This window comes from Nothoprocta perdicaria, unplaced genomic scaffold (assembly GCF_003342845.1).
Source record: "Nothoprocta perdicaria isolate Ctin4 unplaced genomic scaffold, notPer1 scaffold_174, whole genome shotgun sequence".
Taxonomy (NCBI): Eukaryota; Metazoa; Chordata; class Aves; order Tinamiformes; family Tinamidae; genus Nothoprocta; species Nothoprocta perdicaria.
Window position 1 is genome coordinate 34,602 of NW_020454916.1, and position 24,621 is coordinate 59,222.

Here is a 24,621-nt window from a genome sequence, read left to right on the forward strand (position 1 = left end):
GCCATGTGCATGCAGCTTACCTGCAGGAGAGGACTCAACTCAAATGGATTGCAGGAGATTTATGGAAGTGGTAGAGTGTCCAGGGAAGCACTGTTTTTCCCCAATAGTAGGTCTAATTCTCAAGCAAACTACACTCTCCCACAGAGTAGGATCTATCTGCTTTCAGAAATTTTGTCATCAGGGAGAAGTAGTATATCATATTCTCTGACCTCCTATATAGCACTGGAAATAGGCTTAATAAGAGGATTTCTCTCTAAAATTGTGTTCACTTATTTCCTTTGAGGTTGGAATTAGTTATGCTGTAAAAGGCTGTAATTGATTAGATGTTGCTCTACCCCTCACTAGATATGAGTTTGTCCCATGAGCTGGAAGGAAAATATAAGGTGGTCCCAACTTAACCACGTGGCTTCTTTGCCCCCATAGCAGATTCACTCATTGCATGAAGTAGAAAGAGATCCTGAAATTAAACAATATCATAAAATTACATCAGAATGAAACTTTCAAAAACGAGGTACTTTCATTTTATCTGTCCCTACTTTAAAAAACATTTACTGACCTTGTTCTGATTGTCATCATTCTTGTTTTTCTTTTTAAACATACATAAAATGCAAAATATAACTTGGAAGTCTCTTTTCCCCATGAAATGCAAAATGATGTTCGTTTCTTTCTACATAGACCTGTGCTAAAAAAAAAAAAAAAGAAAGAAAGAAAGAAAAAACACACTGAAATCTTTAGGAGGACTTTCATYCACTTAGGCTTTCTAAAAAGAACCAGAATGGGAGCAGAAGTATCATTTCCTGCCTGTCCCTGAATGTGGATCTACCAGCACTTGCACTGGTCTTTGGGGTCTGTAAAGCTACTCTCTCTCCCCTATCTTTGGGTTCCTAGAAGTCCCAAAGCTAATTTCAGTTTTAATTTACTAGGAAGAAAGGAAAAAGAGGTGTTATATCTAGATATAACATTTATGTTTTATCTCTTGCAACTCAAACTGGAGTCTAAGAGGTAGAGCCTAAGTTCTGTATCTCTTCAGAAACTTATGGCAAGCTCTTGTTTTAATCAGATGGTAATGGAGTTCTTTCTAATGGAATACTCTTCATCTCATGGGAAACATCCTAGGTTTGAAAGCAGATGGAGCAGATGGTTTGAAAACAAAACTACATAGTATATAGATTATGTACTTTTTTCTTTTAAATGTTCGAAGAATTTGAGTGTCCAAATATAAGTAGCTCCTAGGCAGCTATAAAATGAGAAACTGGCATTTGCATAGCAAGCTCCGTAATATGTTATTGACCTTGGTAATATTACAAGAGTCGTTTTCACACAAAGCATTTTTAATGGAGTATCTATAATGCATTAGCCACTGATACTCTTGCCTTGCATCAGGCATTCAGATCCTTATGTCCATTTTCCTTTCCGCTGTACTTGAGTTACAGTCAAATTACAGGGAAAAGTTCTGCTCTTCATTACTGTATTTTTTCATCTCTGACCCTTTTGCATTCCTCTCATCTTGGAAAAGCTCTGTATCAGAGTAAGGCTTTCATAAAATGCACATCACTGCAGAGCCTAAGCAGGTAAGGGGAGTAGGTGTCCTTATGTCGCTTGGAAAAGCACCTCAGTAATTGTAAATACCTCAGTATTACAATGGTTATACCTCAGTATCACAATTCTTCAATCTTTTTGTACAAGAAGGGTCTTGAGATTGATTAACTTTCACTTTGACRTGATAGASTAGAGAACATGCTCTTGTGCAATCTCTCCAGAGAGTGAGTTAGCATTGACAATAGCATGGCTGAGTTTACTAAACACAGGAGATAGCAGTAATTATACAGCTTTAAGAAACTTACATTTAATCTATTTCAATAACTTGTTAGTTTTTAAGGGTGATTCATTGGCAGATGTTGATGTTGCTGCAGAAGGACCCATGTAAATTGAGCATGACTGGTGATATGGCTGTTTTTGGCAGAACTTGGTAACACTGTTCACCATATCTTTAAAAACTGCAGTTAAAAAAAGAAATAAGAGGAATTTGTAATTTTGGTGACTGACATTATTCGGTGTGTCTGCATGACTTGCTGGCTTTAGTGAGGAGTGAAGATGCTTTCCTTTGGCCTCTTCTAAGGGGAACAGTGATTAATCTAGTATTTGTCTTATAAGAAAGGTGCTCAGGAGGTATCGTTCTTTTCCTGTCTCTGTCACAGATTCTGGCCGATTTCTTGCATATGAAATATGCCTTCTTGAGGGGGGCAAAATAAAATAACTTCGGGACCCAGGGAATGAGTGGGCACCTTTGAAAAATTTGCTGTGAACACAATGATTTTTGCACTTCTGGGTTGGGGGATTTGAAGTATTTTGCAGGGTTCCTGGAGGGCTCTGTGAGTGTTTGCAGAGCGCTTTGGAGACATTAGCACAGCACGTTGCACTGCAGCACAAAGAACAAAGTCTTTACTTGAGACCACACCTCTGGAGCATTCCTACATTTTGTGGCAGTCCCATATGACGACAGTCCATTAAGAGATCTGATTTCCCCAGCTGTTATCCCATTACTCTCTCTCCCCCTGGAAATTTTATCTGTATGAAAAGGAATTTGTTCATTTCTCCCAGATGTCTCCAAACCGTGTCAGAGCTGTTGTATGGGCTCTTCATTGACATATGCACTGCATGATGTTTGGGCCCAGAGCTCTATTTACAAGATGGTTTATGGAACCAGCAATATGTGAAGTGCTACATTATTCAGTGGAGACCATAACTGCTCACCTTATCATAAAAATACTATTACAGTGATTTCTGCCTGCAAATTTTAGATTACTGTGAATTCATCTAGCATAGTGAGGTAGAAATCATTAAGAAAAAGAGAAAAAATCATGTTTTGTTAATCAGTATATGAAAGGAAACCCTTCTTCTTCTGTTTGTTTACCAGTAATATGCAACGTTGATAAATTACTCCTGTCACAGGCTACCATCAAACCTGTTTGACCTACTGTGACTCCCCATTGCACTTGGCAATTGAATGTAGTACATACAGCATGTAATTAATGAAATGTTTTTTTGTTCATCCTTTCAGTTAATTCTGTGTGTTCTTTTTTCCCCCCTTGCCCCCTTTGTGCTGCACGGCTGATAACCACCCTAGGACCTTGCAATGGGACACAGACCCCTCAGTGCTGCAGCTCCAGTCTGACTCTGAACTTGGGTATATGTCAGCTCTTTTGTTATTCATTTATCATTTATTTGCAAGAATTATGTTGAAAATGCTTCCCCGTTGAGCTGTTTTTATGTGATTTTCTTTTGCTTTGTTCACTCAAAAAAACATAATTTAAGTTTCCTTTTTTTAGTAGCATCAATGAGAAGCTTCAGCAAAGCCATATTTGTGGGAAAAAAMCCAACTATTTTAAAGAAGTTCATGAAAAGATAAGCTGCTATTTATGTTGCCTGAAAAGCAATACAAATAACGATTTCATTACAGATGAAATGTTATTTTCGTGGCACTTTAATGTGCATTTATAGTTTCACTGATCTTGTACCTATCGATTCAGACTTTTCTTTCTGAATCATTTGCAAGGTACTTCTTCCCCTCCCTTATGTCTTTGCCATAGTTATGTTGTTTCCACATGCAATAACAATTATCTCTTTTTCCTTAGGATCCTATAAAGGATTTCCTTTATACATGCTTACGATTTTGTTGTTAAATATGATCATAGTTTGAGGGTTGTGTTTTCAGTTGAGTTCAGATTAATCAATAAGTATTTTCTAGCTTGGGATGGAACTTCTCTACCCAACACATCTGAAAAAAAATGCTGTAGATAACAGAATCTAACTGTTAGCCAGCTGCACCTAATGTGTTTAAAATGTGAAAGGACACTGTATAAAAAGGATCAAAAGTGTTCCTTGCAAATGCAGAACAGTATCAAGAAAAGTCTGTGAGTGTGCAAAGCTTATCTACTGTGGGCAAAATCAAAYCCTTGTGCTGCTGAAGGTGCTCTCCCGATGAGCTTAGAGGCTTCCCTCTCTGGATCGTCAGACAAGTGTTTCGTGCTTCTGCTGTTCCTTAGTGYTTTCTCTCTGGCAATTCCTGTGAAATTCAGCATGCTGTTGGCTGTAAGGGAAACTACAATTTCCTTTAATTATTGATTGATAGTACCCCAGAGAGAGGCACTGGCATCAGAGCTATTAACTGTGAAAGAAGATCAAAAAGAGTGAAAATCCTCCATGTAGCGCATTACAAAGAGTTTCTCTGCCTCCAGAACTGCTAGAAATCTTTGTAGTTTCCACTTGAGAGCGGCCYCAAACAGATCCATATTCTCCTTTACTTAAGTAATACCAAAATGGCAGAGTTAATYGAGCTGTTTTAACATACAGACACTTTGCAGGGAGCTTACCTGTTTTTTCCAGAAGCTGAGATTGAAAGATGAATGCTCCCAGAAGCAACGCTCCTCAAATGGGTAGGCAAGGCAAGGCAAGATGCTTTATTTGACCCATGGATAGGTAAAACAGTGTATACCCACAAGACTTCAATATCTTTTATGAACGGCCAGTGCAGAGACAGAAAAGAATGCCAAAAAGATTGAATCCACATATTGCTGAGTGTACTGCATAACCTGAATCCTGCCCCCTTTGAAAGAAAAGAGTCTTGGAAACCAAGGCAAGGAAGGATTAGACTTATGACTGGTGACATGAGAATAAATAMTAAATGTACACATATAAAAGAAATTCTGTAGTCAGCATATAAATGCTGCATAGCTTAATACTTTTATCAGACCCTTGTCAGGAAGCTCTTTCAATGCAAAGTTTATTTCTGTCTTTAGCAGCCTGAGATAGCCATGGATGCCTGAACTAGGAAAGATTAGTTGACCAAGTAGACAAGTTGRCCAAGTAGTTTGAAATCTGCTAGTGAAGGAGGAAAAACTGTGATTTTGCTGGGGTGTTGTTTCTTAAAGCTTGAATTCACATCATCCCTCACTTAAAGCAGCTACAGAGAAGTAACAGGGTACTGAGACTTCTTCCAGCTGCTACAGTTTCTCAAAGTGTCACAAGGTGCAGAAGTTTTTTTGYCCTCATGCAGGATTTTCAGACAATCATTTCTTTTGTTCTTACTGGCACCATCACAAACTACTGTAAGAGTGACAGCTTGTTAATTTTTCCTTTTTCAAAAGAAGACAGACTCAAAACTGTAACAACTGTTACTGCTGTAGTGACTTGCTACGTGACGTGGCTCATTCATACTGAATCTAATTGCATTCAGCTTAATAACAGTCAGCCAGGAAAATAGATTAAAAAATATATAGCTGATGTAGCATTAATCATCTGAAGAGTTTAGCAGGTGTCATCCAGTGATGCCAGTTTCCTTTCAAGACTCTCATTTCCTTTCAGACATCAGTCTTAATTGAATACCTAAACCACTATAAAAGATAAAAAGCCTTTGACCTCTGTTCTTCTGACAATCTAGAAGAGAGAAAGGATAATGGACAGTGTGTTTCAATTTGCTACTTTTCCAAATTAGTTTCCGTAATAGCATGGCACTTCAAAATCATTACATCCATGAATCTATTTMCCATAAATGTATAAGCATGCTTATGCATGTTGATTTTAACAACTAGATTTATTTATCTGATCCATTTATTATTTTCTTATTTGTTTCTCTCATAAACACTAGCATTTTTTTCCAGTACAACATTTGCTGGTAAACGTTTGTTTTTCTTCCCTCTACACATAATCAAATAATATTCAGGAAACAATTTGATTTTTCCCCAAATATTGAGTAAATTGTGTATGACTAGAAGGGTTCATGATCACAGTACTCTTTGGCTTTACTGATTTATTTCATGTGTTTTACTGAAAGCTAGGAAAGCAGTAGAAAAGACTACATTTGCTCTGTTCCTGCTCCGTCTCTGATGCTCCCCTGCAATCATTGCACTAGCACAATAGCAATCATGAACCTACAATTCCATTTCTAACGATCCACTAGAAGGGAAGAATCTCCTCCTTTATGGAAATTACCCACCTTGCTGGGTAAAGGCTGGGTCATTGCTCTTAGATGGACATCTGAGAGATGCTCATTTCCTCTCATTTCTAATCCAGCCTATCTTGTTTTGGCTTGATTTCTAATCTATCTTAATTTCTAATCTAGCCTATCACGTGTTCTAGGTGACCCTGCGTGAGCAAGGGGGTTGGACTAGATGACCTCTGAGGTCCCTTCCAACCTTAAGCATTCTATGATTCTATGAAGATTAACTCTCCTGAGCAGGCAGAACATTGCAACAGGACAGGTGTGATACAGAAGACTGTATTTTTGCATAGATAGGAGGGATATGAGCAGATCATTTCTGTGTCCTATTTACAGTCTCTTTCAGCTACCTGATCTAGGTCTAGAGAGGTTGGTTAACAATAATTTAACATAGTATATTGTTGCCAGGTTAATTTTCTTCAGTGCAATTAGATGCTTCTCATAATGTATTTTGTTTCATTTTAGAAAACATATTTTTCTCTATCCTCTTCATAAAAACTATTGCTTTTCTTCCTGCTGCTGCTTGGTACTTACATGACTAACTTTTTGTTGTTATATATTCAATCTTAGACGCAGACTGCACAAACTAGGCGTGTCAAAGATTACCCAGGTTGATTTCTTACCTCGGGAGGTGGTGTCCTACTCCAAGGAGACCCAGACACCTCTTGCCACACACCAGTCTGAAGGTAAGATACTTACTATTTCCCTCCTCCTCCTGCAAAGAATTCTCATAGAAAATAAGCCTTTGAGTGAGACTTGAGGAATGTAAGAAAAATAATAGTAAATCATAATATAACTGCTAATCACATTTTCTGCAAGTCGGGTATTGTTTATGTGATTAATAGCTGTTCTGGTGAGAATAATTACAATAATGGCTTTAAATTCAGGTGGAACCAAACTGCTGCCTTGAAACGGATTGTGCTTAGATAACAATATAATGGAACATATTTTCAAATAAGTCATTTTGAATATAATTATCCAACTGCTACTTAAACTACATGATTGCTAGTGCTGTACTGGAAAAATTGATTGTAGAAACTGAAACCAGTTAAACTGAATGCAAAACTACATATTAGCCTGGTATAATTTACACATTATTAGAAAGCAGGTAACAGAAAAAAACAGAAAACAATCTTGAAAAGATCCATTCTGAAAAAAAAGAGAGCAGTATCTGAGACATGACTGTAAATGTTGCTGTTAAGGGTGAAGATAATGTAGAAGCTCACCAGGTTCCATATAGAAGAAGAATATTCAAATAAGTTGCAAAAGGTATAGGAGTAAATCTGCTTTAATATAAGTTACTGCTGGTAATAAACATATCCAGCCTTTTTTCTACAAYTACATTACCATTTCTGCCTTTAAAAGCTTAGGATTCCTCTAGCAGGAGGAGTACCACAGATTTACCTTCTAAGCCTTAGACATCCGTTATCTGAAATTGTGCCTTCTTGCATCACCATCCTGTATCCTGATGCTGCTTCCTGAGCAGTATTCCTTGGTGGCTTTGCCTCTCTGGGAAGAGGCAGAGGGAGAAGCCATCTCAGGAACCTCCGTAGTTCCGTCCAGCTGCTCTCTGCTTGTGTGTCTGAGAGCTGCTGGAGCCCTGAGGAAAGGAGGTCTGTTGTGGAGGCCATGCCTTGGTGACTTGGTATCAGGAGGTTGACACACTTGGAGCATCTTCMTAGCCGTTGTTCAAGAAGATGATTCCTCCATGACAAAATGCCCTGACCCACTACAAAAGCCTGTTGGTGCAGGGAATAAAAGATATATTTTTGATGCGTTTACCACTCTCAGACTTGGAACTCTGGTGCTCAATAGCTGCTCTGCATTTCTGAACAAGCCAACATCTCTTCTTCCAATAAATTATTTTTAAAGCTTTTTTACAAGGAGCACTTCAATTATTACAAAATCCTTTCCTTTTGTGGACAAGAGGACGACCTCCTACCCTGCAAGGAACAAGAAGCATTGTGTGGCTGTGGAACCTGGCAGCCAGGATGGCAAGCACAGAGGGTAACATGAGTCTGCCTTGATTCCTCGACATAAAGGAAGTCTTCTTCCTCCCATTCTTGTTGGGAAATAAGCACAAGTCTAAGGTGATGGGCCTCAGACTCCTGAGGCCAAAGCTGTGAAGAAAAAAAGTCAGAAGGAAATACGTGTWTTTTATGACTGGTTTTACAATCTTCATTTGTCACAGACAAGAAAACAGTATCAACAAAATTTTAATGTTCAAACACAGTGAAAATAACACCCAAACACATAMCTCAGATGAATGTTAGAGAAAAGGAAGTGTCAGGGAATTTGGTTAGTCCATTGAAATGGCAATTAATTGGAAATTCTGTAGGGAGGAAATAAGCTCCATGATTTTGATCTCTGAAGTGTTTTGAAAAATTAACTTCCAATTTTTTAAATCTCTTAAACCTCTTTGTGAATGCTGAGCCCTTTATGGTGTGATTGTGAGCATGTAACAGGCAAATAGAGCAGAACTGTTTTGAGAAGTTTCTACACTGTTCTTACGCGTCAATATGATAAAATATAGCCATATCTTAAGAGTTTAACTTCTACTATGTTTATTGCTCATTTTATTCACTCTGAAGTGCCTCAGAGTTTAAGAAAAGAAAAAATAAAACAAACGCTTTGCTGTTTGTCTGACTTTAGCTTTCAGAATTMTTTGGCTGCGTGCCTTGGTTACTGGAAATATCAAAATGCAGAATTCTAGGATGAGCCTGTCACAAACTTGCTTCTGGGTTGGAAAATACAACTGATAGAGCTCTACAGCTGGATGGAAAAAAGATTGCCTGTAATATTAAGTCACCAAGAGAGGAATTAGTGTWCTTTCAAAGTTCTGAAGCCTTTTGAAATGTCATTATCAGGTTTTGCAGAGTACCTTAGAGGAATTGCTGTTTGGAGCTTGAGGGATGTGGGCCCTGTCTGTGATAATGGCTGTGCCCAGCAGTCTGTATCAAACTAGTAAAGGAGAGCCTCATTGTGCTAATGCAGTGTGGTGCCAGAGAGCCAGATGCTGTAAACACTGAAGTCTCAGGTAGTCGGCTGCTGATTTTAGAAGACATAATGTGGCATTATTCTTCACTGCATCAAAACAGATTAACTCCTCTTTTCCGAACAGGTAATTCTCTTTTTCTCTTTATTTCAGAGAAATAATGACATGCCATTTCCTCTGCCTACTCTGTTATTTAGGGAGATGTGTATATGCATCTTTCAGCTCTTTGATCAAAGTACCTAATACTTTTGCTTTATTTAGGTCACAGTAAACTGTGGCTTCCAAAAAAAAAAAAAAAAAAAAAAAAAAAAAAGAAAACCCCACCCAGATCTTGGCTCTGGAACCTGAAGAAAAAGAAGAAAAATAACGTGCTCTCTATTTTTCCCCTCCTCCTCCTCTAATTGAACTTGAATTTAGGTATTCACAGACACTTGAAATACACTTCCCTTCTACTGCCTTTTCCATTGTGAAGTCAATGAAGATCTAGGTTGTGCCAAGGATTTTCTGAAAGATCTCTGGGGCATGCTCCTTCGCTGTGTGGAGATGCTCACCCAGCCSTATGATAGCAGACCCATGTAACCTTTGATGTTGGACCTTCCCAAGTATCTCACAGCTGCTTTCCTGACAGCACAGCTAGGAGAAAGCAGCAAGGAGAAGGTTGTGGCCTGACCTCTTCCCAGGATGAATTTCTCCCTGCCGTGCTGTGAAGGAAGGATGTCTGTGTGTCTGCACACAAGCTGACTTTACAGATAGGAATCCAGTTGGGCATTGAAGCCTTACTGGGTGCCTCTGTCAGTTCCAAGCCACTGTTCTCATCCTCTCCAATGGGCCAAGAGGTAAAACCTCTGAGTGGGACACAGCACACTTCCCTGTGATGGGAAGAGATCGATCCCTGTGAGCTGGCTCCCCGCAAAACCAAGGGGAGAGCAAGAAGGTGGAGGTTTGTGAGTTCTCTGGCTTTGTCACCCAGTATCAGTAATGTCATTATTTGTTTATCGTGAGGTTGAGACTACTTTCTGGTTGATAAAATCAGCTATTTCACATTTCTGGCTTGCCAAACTATCATTGCAAATAGGATAGTCTGAAATGCATTGCTGAAAAAGTAGATCTTTTATACAGAGGAATGAGATCTGAACTTCTAGTAGAGTGGAAGTCCTTTGTACAGATCGGAAAGGTTTATCACCTTTGACAAATGGTTGYCCATGTGAGGAAAAGTAGTCCACCATGTTCACCTCAGGAGCAGGATAACATCTTCCTCCATCACCAACCTTTGTCTGGTTTTGTCAAAGAAAACAATTCAGAGCCCCTGCCTGTTTATGCTCAAATAGAGATGACATTTTAGCATCTGGGGAAAGAAGGAAAATGAGCTCAGTATTCAGTTGGAAAGACACCAGAACAGGTGGCAAAACAGAGGTGAAACTCAGAGGCTAATAGCTGGGTTCAGTTCTCATCTCTCCTTGATACTGTAATTCTCTGAATTAATGTTCCTGAAAGCTATATTTTTTAAAGCGCTGAGCAAGGCCATTGTGATCACTGCCTGAGGCTTGTAAGACCAAGACATGAGTTCAGGTATTGTTGTGTGTTACCAAATGCAGGTGACTACTGTGAGATAAAGCAGAACTCTCTTTAGGCTCCACTGACTGCCTTAACTTGCTCTTCGGTGACTAGTTTAAGAGCAGATTGCTACAGGTAGACAAGTAAAGGTAGGTTTCTCATGCTGAGTATTGTGTCCCATCGTGAGCTTCGATAACTGAATGAGGAATTACCTATGACTAAAACTGACAAAGCCATTGCAGTAAAAAAAGTGAATCAGGCTTCTGRAAGTCCCAGCACTTAAATCTAGAGATAAAATTGGTTTTACTTCTGATTTCTAAGGGTTGATGTTCTCAGGTTTAAGCCTAGAAAAGTTCTCAGGTTTAAGTCTATCTCACAAGACAACATACACAGCAAATTCTGTAACTTGCACCTGACTGCAGCTCAGCTCCAGCTCTGAGAAGTACTTAAGAAAGTGCTGTGCTTAGGAAAAGCCAGTCTCAGAAATGAGCTAGATTGAACTTGAGTTTCCCATGCCCAGTTTCTTTAGAGCTCTTGGATCAGAAACWGGGTGTTGAAGAGTTTATTTAGGCTTTTGCTTTCAGTGATTCTCAGAGATCACTGTGAAATGTGTGAGACAAGCCTGGACGCAAGAATATCTCTGAACCCCTCATTTAATGGGAGATATAGATGCCCATTTGTGCATCGTCAAACATGCAGCATATATATCAGGATGTGTGAAAGCTTAATGGAAAGGTTGGGAGAACATTAGACATGATTAGGCTGGGAAAGCAGACATTCTGTCTTGAAAACAAAAGATGGTGTTGGAAAGCAGAGCAGAACTGGGGTATGTATAATTAGTTCCTAAAGAGGAATCACTGCTAATGTATCAGTTCTGTTTTTATATTTACAGAGACAGCGCCTTATTAGTATCACTAATGGACACTAATTTTCTAAGAAAAATATTATGGTCTCTCATAGGCAGTATCATGTATCTGCTGGGTGGTTTTAATTAGCTATAAAAAGCTTCTTTCCCTTTTCTTCTCAAACCTCAGTGCATCCGAATCATCCTGTGGCTCTCAATAGCTGGCATAAACACCCTAATTCAAAACCGCTTTGTTTGATTAAATCAACAAAGCTTTTTCTGTGCTGTTGTACCAGACTGTACAAGATTGGATGAGACTAAAAAGAAGCAAAGTGAAGATTTGAGGCATTGCACTGTGTATCACTCTTTCAATAGTTCCTCTTTATGTCTGTCACAATTTCTGTCCTTTTCCAGATAACATGATTCCGAAGGTGAGATTTTTTAAAAATTTTATTTTATTTAAATTTAAACYGTTCTTAAAAATCTTTTAAAGACATTCAGGCAGCTCCCTCTGGTGGTGCATTGATGGTCCAACACGTCCTACATAAGTGGTGCTGTAAAAGAGCAAGAGCTTCTGGTGCTATATGCAGATAAACACTGCCCTTATTTTTACCTACAGCAAGAATTATATTTAGTAGAAGGTGTTTGACTTGTATGACTTAAAAATTGCATAAATGGGAGTGCTGATGAAGGGAATATAAAAAGAGGCCCAGCTATTAAATAGAACATTGGGGGGGGAAAAGCATCAAGGATATTTTCTAGAACCTTAAAAGAGAAGCATTTCAAGTGTTACTTAAAGGTGATACAAAAAGATTCAGGGGAGTAATACCCTGGTGAAGTCCCCTGCAAGCTCTGTTCTTGTACAGATCCTCAAAGGCTTGAAGAACTTTTTATTCTTTGCTACAGCTATATCAGCTGTATGAGCAGGTATATGGTTTTGTGTTCCATACATAGCAAACTACAGACAGTAGGTGTATGCTTCCAAAGGCTTTTTTTCTACCAAAATCTTCARGAAAATTTTGTAGTGAAGAAATTGGAAAAGGGCTTGGCTTCATAAAATGTTTTCGCATTTTTGCTTATTATATATTTCACCATGACAGGGATTTTTTTTTTTTTTCCTGGGGAGAAAAATGGAGAAGCCATAGATTGTGGCCGTTCATGATTTGGCATTTGGGAGCAGGAGGAAGCATCAAATGTCTCATCTCCTGAAATATGTATTGCATATGTGCTGAAGCAGGATTTCTGTAAGACAGCCTTCCTCACTTGCATGGTCTAATGGTATGTTTATTGGTGATCATTCCTGCAGTATTTGCTCCCAACCTCTGTCTTTCCTCCCAGCACACTCTCTAAAGATTTCTAAAGAAAGGTTTTTCTTATACTCAAGATGGTTTTCAGCAGAGCCCTCTTAATGCTAAATTGTTTTGAACAGGCAGATCTGAGAATTTATTAAGCATAAGTAAATCTTGGGGAATTAACTGCTAAGAACTGATTTAACAGAGAGAAGATTGGCCCTTAGTATGGCAGTAAAACCCACAATGGGGGGTCTGAGGAAAGAAAGCTTTTCAAGGATCTTMGACATCCTCCCTGATTGTGTCATTACAAAATGAGCAATTTGACTTTTTGCCTCTCTTCCACAATTTTAACAGAATCTTAGGAATGTGTTCGGAAAATGAGRCCCACGTGCATGGAAACCCCCTGCTTCAGAGTGGCCCTGGCCTTCTGCAAACCCCAGATTCCCTTGCACAAGGTACCTCAGCAGCAGATGCCAGCCTAGGAGATGCACCTGATAAATTTGCACAAAACTCGAAGTATGTAATCAAGGCTCCAGGATCCCACAGCTAGCAGATGGGAGGAAAAAAGATGTTAATCGCCTTTCTCACAGAAATAAGGAGTCGATTTTGAAGCTGTAGCTTCTTCTAGGGGGACTGTTGTGAAAGTGTCACTACGGGCAYGAAAGCAATACTGCTTTAAAGAAAGTGCCCACAGCATGGGGAAGGATAATGCTGTGCCTCCCCTTTCTTGCACTCCCTGCTTGATCCTAATGGATAAGACTTGCTGTCTGCTTTTGAAAAAGTAGATCCCATGCTCCACACAAGAGAGAAGCTGCTCTTTCCTAGAATAAAATAAAATATTATAGTCAGTTCCTTTGTGCGGAACTCCATCTATTCCCTTAGCTGCAATGGAAAGTACGTAATTGGATACGAATCTGGTACATCTGGTGTCACTTGTTGAAAAACAAGAGCTCTGATGTTAGCAGCCTTGACCTCAAGCTTCTTTAACTAGCTGCAAGTCATCTCGCTGTGCCTTTGACCCAACGCCGTGTCCCCGACATCTGAAACTAGCAGTGATCCATGAATTCAGAGAGGAGCCCACTAACACCTGTATGCAAATTGAATCCTTTTCTGGCTGAAAAYGAAAACGTTCATCCTAGTCTTTGCTCTCTGGGAGAGAGCTTGGCCTTTTCTGTGTAGGAACAATAGCCATTTTGAGCTCATTCATTGTGGATCTACTTGGAGCAGCCAAATAGTCATAAACTTATTTGTAAATATATGACTATCAATGCATTTGAATTGGTAGGTTTTTTAAGAGAACAGAAGGAAACGATCACACTAATAATAGCGCTATGATTTCTAGAATTATCAGTCAGTGAAAAGACAGTTCCTAGTTTCTATTTGCCATTTCACATGTTCCTTGTTCTCATTTTACAATATTTATCATTCCAGTAGTATTTGGATGTACTTTGAATTAACAGTGTGTTGTACATATTACAGAGAAAGTTTCAAATTACATTAGATGTATGACAGTATAAAAGGGAAAACGTTGGGTTAACAGTGCTCCCAATGGAACAATGAATACACAATTTTCTATTTTCTGCAGAAGCTAAGTCCAAAGCATGCTTATTCCTGCCATCACTGTAATTCTGTCTTTGGTCTAATGGATGGTCCCTATTCAGTATATATAGGAAAACTAATACCCAAATGCTTTTATTGCCTGTTTAGTAACCTTTAGCAAACTTTGGCTTTTTAACACAGACCAATCTCCACTGGAATTAAAAGGTAAGATTAAGAGAAATGTGCATTGCAAAAGTAGCAATTTTTAATCCTCAATGCTTTAATTAGCACTTAATCTTTCTAATCCTGTAAGTAGATACAAAATCACTAGACACAGGCCAGAATGTGGAAAGCCCTTCATTAGTAGCTTTAAAAAGATGTACAGAAAAAAAAAAAGACACCCCTTCTTTCTTCATGCTTCTGAATTTGTTTCTTGGCACTTAGGATTCAAAAGAAAGAAAAAGATTCACATGCCAAAATCCTCTCCTCTGTTTTAACCYAAATTGCTAATATACTGGGGTCAAAAATTACACAGCTGAACACTTTCCTGCTCACACCCTCTCTCTGCCTTCAATTCTATAGCAGTGCTGCAGCTTAAGGAGGGGGTGCAATTGTGCCCCCTTAGAGCCTCCCTTAATTGGCTCATTACCATAAGAGAGGCCACCTGCCTGGGGGAGCCCTGTCAGCTGCTTGGCCTCAGCCTGGCTGGAGAGGGAGCCAAGTGGCTGGGTTGACCTGGGCAGAAAAGAGACTTTGCCACGAACCACATTAAAGCCAGCAGGGGATGTGCTCCAGCCTCCGTCTTTGTTCTCCAAGGGGGTTCTTGTAGTCTGACATGAGCACCTGTGCTGAGATCTCCAGCAGAAACTTGAGCCCGTTTCTTCTTCCCTGTCTTCCCAGGAACTGTTCTGAAGGTTATGTAAGGTATTTATCACAATGATAAACTGTAGATCTGAGCTTAAATGAGTAGGAATCGCTCCTTGGAAATCAACTGGATCCTTTCCAAAGAACCCTTTTGCCTGCTCACACACTCTCTTAAGACAGACTGTGAGAACTGAAGGAAGGATCTGGATGAAGAAACTTTTAATGAAATGAATATGGCTTTAAARTGGAAGTTTCAGTGTGAATTCTCACTGGCCACTGTTAATAGAAGATGGAATTCTCTTTTGCTGCAGTACAATAGACTGTCTCCACAAATAATGTCACTTTTTAACCAGACTCTGGCTGCCATTTGCCCATCTATCTTTTTTTAAATAAACTTAGCATAAATTCACTCTGAGACACAATTAATTTAAATGTATGTCTTAGCTCTAAGCCTCCAAAACAGTATTCTTTCTTCATTTAAGTTAATACTAAAGGCCCACAGGAAGTGAGTAAATAATCATTATTGTTATAAAAGTTGTTAACTTAGAGCTATGAAGCTTCATACTTATCTAAAGTCTCTRACTGGGTGTTGTTGCTATGGATGCTTTTCTTTCCGTCATAGAAGAGCCACATAAAACCTCAAAGCAGGTCTAGTTCTTCTAAGTGTGGTACCAGCAGATTCCTGAGCTTATAAATAGTCCCTCCTGGTTTTAGTAATAGCATCTTGGATTTAAAGACTMTTGCTGATCTCACTGTTTTGTTTGGAGCTGAACTTTTCTGGATATCTTGCCACAAATGTGAAACTGAGAAGGAGTTTTACACTCTGGAGAAGATCCATTGCTGAGGAACCTAAGAAGTGATAAATGCCTGTCTCTGGTCTGGTCAGCAACATAAGAYACATGTTTCTAATAGTTACACCGGAAAATGATCCGTGATGCCTGTACCAATGATATAGTTTGAGCCATCACATGTCCCATATTAAAAAGCTTTTGGCTTAAATCTGTACCCATGCCACTTCTTGACAGGCTCACATGATGGCTTTCCCGTCATCCTATATTACGAGGAACTTTCTTACATGTATTTCATCTCCTTTAAGCCTTTACTTAAAGAGATGATTCAGGCTGAGAAAACTGAATCAAAATTTAATAGGTAGGATTTAGTCTGTGTGCAGGCTTCCATGCCAAAGGAACTACTTGGTTTGGTCATGGTTTCAGGTCTTTACCCCTGAAACAGTTTTGGGACTATTCTTATTTCCTTTCTTCAGCTCCTTCATCTCTTACGTATTCTCCTTTGAAGYCATTCTCCTGTATCCATGATCTCCTATAGCTCTTTTCCCACCTTCTGTCTCCTGAGTGAGACCTTCTTGACAAACTATGAAAAATGAAGACCCAACTCATGTATTAGCTGTACCATACTTTCAGACCTAATTACTTAGTTACTACTAGTTTACAAATATCCTTAATAAGTCTGGATTAGGAATGGTTAGTAAAAGTAACTTTGCTGTTTCACAGTTCATCAGCTTGAGATAATTTAGTAACAAAGACTCGTGTTGCAATCAGGCAAGGGACTCCCACTGACTTTGATGGGAGCTGGACTGGGACCAAAATGAAGTGCTTGCCATGAGTCTAAATAGCTGACTTTGTCACTGACTCATCATGTGAAGCCGTTCAGTACATTGTAGAATCATTTTATTTGGATTTGATTAAACATAAAAGTATTTTGCCTGACTTTCCAGCTTTGAAAACAAAGTCATTTACATAAGAGCTAAGCAACCACATAGCTATCCTCTTTTACCCTGGTTAATAACCTTAATCCTGCAAATATTTATGCATGGTTTTAGCTCTGTACTCTTGATTAGTTATCTGGAATATTTGGTTGTTTGACATTAAGCAGGAGGAGGTCTGATATTGGAACATGCATTTATTGATTTGCTGATAGACTGCAAGTGCTGAAGGACAGGAAATGTAATCGTATATCACTATAGTATATGCAATATATGCTGTAAAGAAATACTGATCAAGAAAAAAGAGTTTTCTATCCCTATATATGCATATATTAAGGGGGAAATATCCTTTTTTCCTCTGCATTCTAGGTTGATTCACTTTGTGAGCTGCTAAAAATGTGCCTTTCATTATTAACACCTTTTATCAATCCAAAGAACAATAGAAACAGCAACTCTGCTCCAAGACCAGCCACATCTTGCAATAATTTATAAATGCCCCATATTAAAAGTAGTACATTTACTTGAACTTTTTCAAAATGTCCCAGGGTGAGCAAAAGCTTTTGTATTATTATTAGTTTTGACAAACGTGATTGTGTGCTGGCCATTGTTAAAGGGATCTATCTGCCCCCAAACCCACTGAGAGACAAAGCATTTTTAATGAATTTAATTAAAACTTTATGTGGTTTATGGTGTTCACCTCCAGCTGGTGTGCCATTCTTCTCTGGTGAATGAAGTTTCCTCTAATGCATAATGATGTGTTTTATATGAGGGGTGTTTGAACCCCCTTCCTAGTAGCCCTGAGGTACTTTCCATGGTATGACACTGTGGTGAAGGATTTAAAATCAAGTCTCTTAAACCTAGGTGAATTATGTGTATAGTTAAATGAATATACATCAGTCCATAGATATGATTCTTAAAATAAGTTAAAGACTTTTTTTTCAGAAGCAGTCATTGTTGGGTAGCTTATATGACCCATGCTGCTGAGCACTTATCTGTGTATTAGCATATGACATGAAAGAGTTTATTATGTGATTGCTTATATTGGAAGTAATTTATCCATTGATCTGGCGCCCTTTGGTCACCACACTAAAAAGTGAAATCTGTATTAGTTACAAGGTCCTGATCTTGATGGGCRCTCCTGGTACTGCTATAAAAAAACTGAACACCAATAGCATGTAGAGGTTCCTCTTAGCAATTATTTTCAATGCATTTTTGAAACATGCAACAGGCTGGGTCATGCTCATTGCTGACTACAACTGAGTCCTGGCTCTCTCAATCTCTGGTGTGAATGGTGCTTTCATGAAGGTTCTGTAAAAAAAGTAGTGAAGTGTCTCTGCCTTTCCTGCAAACTGTTCTCAGACAATGTTTCTTCTCAAGGTCTTGATAATGAAGATAGGGTGTTGATTTGCTTTAGGCACTTGCTTTTCAAAGACTTGAGTCTGGGTGTTCCCAAATTGAAGTACAAAACTGTCTATGTGGTTCTTCGGAGGCTGAGATCTCAATTGTTCAAGAATCATGATTCCCCAGGGTATGAATGGAGCAAGATGTCTTGAACCAAAGGAGCGGAACATAGGAAGAACTTCTRTCTTTACAAGGATCAGCAAGATCTCCTCAGCAATATCAGTAATGGAGTCTACAAACTTGCAGTGTTTTTGCAGAGATCAGGAAAATCTGGATGAATGTGGAAAGGCCTCTTCATCAACGATGCCTCTGTTCTCTTGGCTGTACTCAGTTGTATCACCAAGTGCTAACCCCTCCATTTTATGTTACTCATCTTCTGTCTTATTGAGAAGGAAAGATTCCTCAATATGGCCTCATTGGAAGATGGCTTCGGAGGAGAGGCTCTCTGGGAGGTGGACCTGCAGTGTATCAGGTGAAAAAGCAATAATTGATAGTTACCATTTGGAGATAAGACCTTTTTCTTGCTGGGATGGGACCTGAATTTTTGAATCCATCTATGATCTTTAATAGTTTTTCACGGATTAGTCAATAGTTATAAGAGTAGTAAAACATCGTAGGTGTTCTCCAACTGATGAAATGTTATACAGGTGAAGGCCACTTGTAATCTAAAACAGAGAAGACTTTAGAGAAAATACTAAACAGCACTTGGTGGCGTGACGAAGAGCTGAAGAGCTGCACGATCACTGTGAGCTAAAGAACAACTCCTGGCCATGGAGAGGGACCAGAAATCCAGATGAATAGTACAAGCAGGCAGATGAATAATAGATCGTAAAGGACAGAGAAATAACAAAGAGGATGTGGAGGATGTGCTGACAACCACACAGACGTATTTGTATTTTCCTAAGAAATTAAGAGAATGCTCCTGGAGGTGGCAGAGAGAAAAGATGGGAAGAACTGACATCCTGCACAGGGAGAAGTCTGACCACGGACTAATGAGTCATCATGTAGCATCTCTCCTGATTCCAGATGCTCTGATTGCAGCTTACACACCACATTTTTACTCTCATAGAGTAAAGGAGATGTTAACTTGATCTGCTTGGCTACAATATCCTCTCCTGAGAATGTAAGGTTTCTGCCAGCCAACACAAAGAGCTCTTGAACTAAATGCATCAGCAGCTGAGCATTTAGAGAAGTTTTCTATTTGGGCAACAAATGTATTTCAGGGAAGAATTCTGTTGGGTCCGTCCTCAGCTAACGGATTAGATGGTGTGTAGAGGCAGCGTAAATCCAAAGCAACTCTGATTTAGGCAGTGAGAGGAGGTGCCAGCCTCAAAACTGTTCCTGTTTGCATGCTGCCATGGGAAGTCTGCCTTTGGAGGTGTCTGGAACTTATGGCTACAGCCATAAGGTCATGCTGCATCATGCAACATGGGATGCCTGGGGTGCATGATGCTAAACAGARGGGCTCAGGGCCTCGAAGGTCCTTTAACTCATCTCCTGGTAAATCAGTGCTACTCTTTGCCTTTTGTTGATGCTGTCAAGTGGCCAGGCATTATGGCTTCCATCTATATTTCTTTGGTCTTGTGCTCTAAAACAACATGGTGTGCTATTTAGAACCCTTTGCTTCTGGAACTACTTTTGGCAACTGGTTTAAAAAAATAAAAAGAACAAAAGAAAGAAAGAAAGATAAGATTTGGGACCATAAGCATAGGCTTTGAACTGCATATCTGCATTAAGTTTTTCATATTTGCGCTACTGTTTTTTCATCAAGCTGTGAACCCTGACAGCCTTGACATCAGACCAGTGGGTACTCTGCAGAAATAAGCAGACAGGGTCACATGAAAGTGCTGGAATCCAGGTGTTGGCTTTAATCTTCCTGTTAAAAAATGACAGAGGAGGGAAAAAATAGACAAGAGAGAAACAGAACCCTTGAAAATAAAGRTTTATTTCCTTAGTTCATAGATGCCTTGCACAAAATGACTAATTAACAAAGAAGGAATATGCATGAGAGTCTGATTTGTAAGTCCGAGGATGCAGCCAAGCTTGCCATGGTCCTTATACAGAACAGGGACAATTTTTAGAACAGTGCTGCTAAGAACATTGAGCAGGATGTGGCAATAGGTGTTGCAAAAACTGCTTTTTCTTGCCCCTGGTCCACACTCCTCAATTTCCTGGCTTCTCCTTACAACTTCTGAAAGTAGTTACAAAATCAGCATGTGCCAGCACCCTCCTTTTATATTACTGACCTTCTCATTGAGACGAGAACTTCCCAGCTCATCTTACTTGTGAAGTAGGATTTACTTCATAGAGCCTTTGCTGTGTTAGAGGAACTACTCTGATAGATTTTCTTGATGGAAGGTTCAAATTCTGTCCTCAAAATGTCAGTTGGAAAYATTGGCTGTTAAGAAAGGCTTGTGAATCTGATGGCAGGGGAGAGTTGAACCCTCATTCCTTGTGTGCTCTCTTCAGATCTCAGTTGTGCAGGACACAGTTCACTACTCTGAGTAGGTTCCTTCCACTTCTTCACTCTTTTCTTGTACTCCTTGCCTTGCCCTTCTCAATCTCCCTTATTGCCTTATTATTTCCCTTAACAAACTCACTTGGTTCCTGTTCACTCCACCTCCCCTGAATTCATATTTCTAATCCAGCTCAGATCATCTATTTTCTCCAGTCCAAGGCCCATCCTCTCAGGAACTTTCTACATATCTGGAACMCAGAAAATCCTTCTGCATCTAAGTCTGTGAGGACTCAGAACCACCACTAAAGCCTTGTCGATCTGGTACTCCTTGCAGACCTACTCTTAACTCCGTGGCAGCATCTGCACCGTGTCACATCTGACAGTCCTGGTGCCTGATTGCTCCAGGCTTGGGCACATTGTGTCTCCCTCTTCCAAAGAAAACCAGGACACTAGAAGATGAGGCACTTGGAGGGAGGAAGAGCACCCTGGAGCCTTGGCCTCACAGGTGGTCAGCTGGCATGTGCTACAGGAGACCCTTGTCCTCCAGGGTGGGCACAGGTCTACATCTTCTAGATGGCTTGGGCCAATACTGAAAGCTGAAAGTGAATATGTGTGTGGGCATCACCAGCAACTGGTGGTGGACAAGGATAAAACTGGGAAATATAAGAAGGAACTCAGTGCCACCATTTTTTTTAGTAGTCATTCCTGCTTTTTAAAGGTGAATTTCTAACCACCTTCTGAGGACTTTATTGTCACTGTCACCTATCCTATTGCAGGACAATTGCATGCAGTGACAAGTAAGTGRTTTTTGGTGAATGGTTTCCAAACTTTGCGTTTGAAATATAGTAAAATTTTTGGAAATGATCTATATCTGCATGAATACAGACTGACAGAATTTTGGGGTGAAATAGCCTAATGAAAAATATGGATCAGAAGTAAGATATATTTTAAATGTTCGTAGACTGAAAAGACTGATTCTATCTGAATATAGGGAACATTTTATGAAGAAAGAAGAGAATAGAAAAAAAAATAGACTTTCAAACGTAATGGACATTTAGGAAGTCTGCCTGTATTTTTATATGCCTCTGACTTCAGGCCAGATTGTCCATATGTGGAATATCCCTATAAGCATAAGGAAATTATACCATATTTTCTTCAGAAGAAATATGAGATTTGGCTCCTGTATTTTCCTTGAATGCCTGAAAATCCTTGGATCAAAGCCCACAGAATCTCTCCTGAGGAGAGATTTGAATGTGGATAATTATGCAGGAAACTATGAGCACTTTTATGTTTCAGCTTCATTTACTATTTAAGTAAAAGTTAAAATGAAATAAAAAAATGTATCATGTCTTATCTTGACAGATTTTTTTCTTTGTTTTGGAATCCAATATTCACACTGTCTCCAAAGATATAATGAAGATTTTTATGTAGAATTAGTTTAAATCTTTCTTGCAGTATTCTTTTTATTGAAAAAAAATCTCTTTGAAAAGCAAAACTTTATACAGAGCTTGCCAGTATTGTCAAGGTGACACATCTTTTGTGACCTTTTCTTAATTTGCCTAAATATTTCAATCACTTTTGGTTGTGTAATTTTTTCTGTAGGTCCTAGAAAATGCTGTCCTATCTTTGCTCATCTAATTAGCAAAATTCATGAGCAGCTCCTCTTCTGGGGGTAAATTGTCCTCTCCTACACTTGCTCTCCCATGCAGACAGGCTGCAGCTTGGAGCCCTCTGATGCCTTTGACACTCAGATCATTTCAGTGAGGGGACCACAGTAGAAAGAGTCACTGCGGACAGGAGGCTGTATAGCAGAGGATGTAATTCAATTGCAGAGGAGATAAATCAGTCCTTTGCGTAGGACACAAGTCAATCACTGATTTGGCAGATCAACACGCTCCTTTCCGTCACTTTATGTTGAATGGCATTTACCACATCCGTCTGACCCTCTGTGGGTATGGGTAGTGTAGCTGGGATAGCCAATCCCAAGAAAAGAAATACATACATACATATATACATATATATATATATATATATATATGGGGGAGAAATACTGAAGCCAATTACAAAATCTCCTTTAACTAAAACGAGAGCAAAGTTTTACCCTAGGGATCTAAATTTCTTGTTTATCCAGGCAGCTTTACAGTGTTCTGGCACACAATAAATTACATTTGCATTGACTTTAAAGCTCTACTCCAGTCCCAGGGCTGTGTAAGACAGATCCAGAGTACCGGAAAGTCAGGCTAGAACAATTTACATACATTTGAATGATTTGTCCTGAAGTGATAGTCTGAAGTGAACTACAATGCCATGGCAGGAAAATCAGCAACTTAGCCTGAGACCTCCTCCCTCTGCCATCTCAGCCCCATCTCATTCCAAGGCCAGCTTAATTAGGCTCTGCTGTAAGAAACCTCGCTCAGAATTTATTAGTGTTAAACCTGGTGCCTCACAGGAAACAAAGAAAAGCACCTAAACCCATAACTGAGGGACACTGTTTAGCAGACTCCGTCTGCACCACACTGTAAGAAGYTGACATCATACAGGTCCTCAGGCTGCCTCCCAGCACACCCGATTCATTTCAATGGTCATAATTTACAATCTGAATTGATAAAAAGCCAATGTATATATAATGGTTAAAGCGTTGATAGTTCTGCAGCTAGGGCRGACTCGGGGAATGACCGTCTCCCTGCCTTGCTCCTGGGACCTCCTGTGTTATTGAGGTGGACATACAAGCACTTCATATTGTTAGCCAGTGGTGTGTTCTGCAGTTGGTATAAATATGTGCGTTTTGGGGTCAGGATTTAAAAAAAAAAAAAGGCAGTCTCTCTGATTTGTTGTAATGACGGTGTGCTGTCTGCACTGTGTCATTTTCTTTACCCTTGTAGTGGGATAACATACAATTAGGSACTGATGTCAGCCTGTAAGATTTTGGTGTAAAATTTTGGTCGCACCAAAATACCATACTTCTTAACAAAGCTGGCAGACGTGTCCTYTGGCAGCAGCTGCTTGCCATGTGATTTAAAACTTCCTGTCACTATAATTGATGTGTTTTTATTCTTTCCACTTCCTGAAGCCTGATCAGAATTAAAATTGCTGTTGGAATTTCCTGTCAAAGCAACTCATTTATTCGCTGCGAGAGCGCACTGACAGTGCTTTGATTGGACATTGCCCTCAGCTATTCTCGGGCAGAGAGATTGCAGTGAATTACACTCCTCGCCCAGGTTTGACTCCCATGCATGCCACATCTGCAAATATATACAGATTGTCCATCATGTGCTAACCTCGTCCTAATGAAAACTCCACATGTAAAATGTTAATGATTTGAATATCAAACCTGGCCACCTGCTGGGGCCCTGGCTTTCGTGTTTATTTAGGAAACCCCACGGAGTTTTCGACTGATTGTCTCACCATAACTTTCGTGTTGCCTACCAGAAAGGGCTCTGCTATATTTCTGCACTAAAGAGAATTTATGCCTTTTCCAACTTCCCTTTTAAAAAGCCAACTTATATGTTGCTTTAATTTTCTGCTTCAGGCTGCTATCTGCATTCCTGCCCAGAGGTGGCTGCATTACACTGGCGTGGGGCTGCCCTGCAGCTGTGCCTAAGAGTTAGCCTAGTGCTGTGGGATCATTCAGGGTGAGAGGCACCGCGTGCATGCAGATTGTTAGGATTTGCAGCATAGGTGCAACGGGGTGGTAATTCTGTCCATGAAGGGAATAACCTATCAAATGCACTGATGGCTGGATCTTTCAGTTGCCCCATTTGTAATTCCGTTTTCCTGTTAGAGCTGCTAGAGAATTATAGGCTATTTTGGGAAGCTGAATAATGGATAAGTATTGGATTGTTCTGCAGTTATAACTGACACAAAGTCATTGTCACCTCAGAGTAAAGAGATATAATGATACTTACTTAACTGCCTTTGTAAAGTGTTTTGATAACCTAGGTTGAAACGTACTT

At 39.6% G+C, this 24,621-nt stretch overlaps 1 protein-coding gene across 1 annotated transcript in view; it reads left to right on the forward strand.

Annotated features, from left to right (window-relative positions):
* Positions 1–24,621, forward strand: part of DYNC1I1 (dynein cytoplasmic 1 intermediate chain 1) — a 170,863-nt gene that overhangs the window by 22,510 nt on the left and 123,732 nt on the right. The window contains exons 6-7 of the mRNA XM_026036269.1: positions 3,128–3,187; positions 6,569–6,684. Of these exons, the coding sequence (XP_025892054.1) occupies positions 3,128–3,187; positions 6,569–6,684 (176 nt within the window). The remainder of the gene's footprint in view (positions 1–3,127; positions 3,188–6,568; positions 6,685–24,621) is intronic.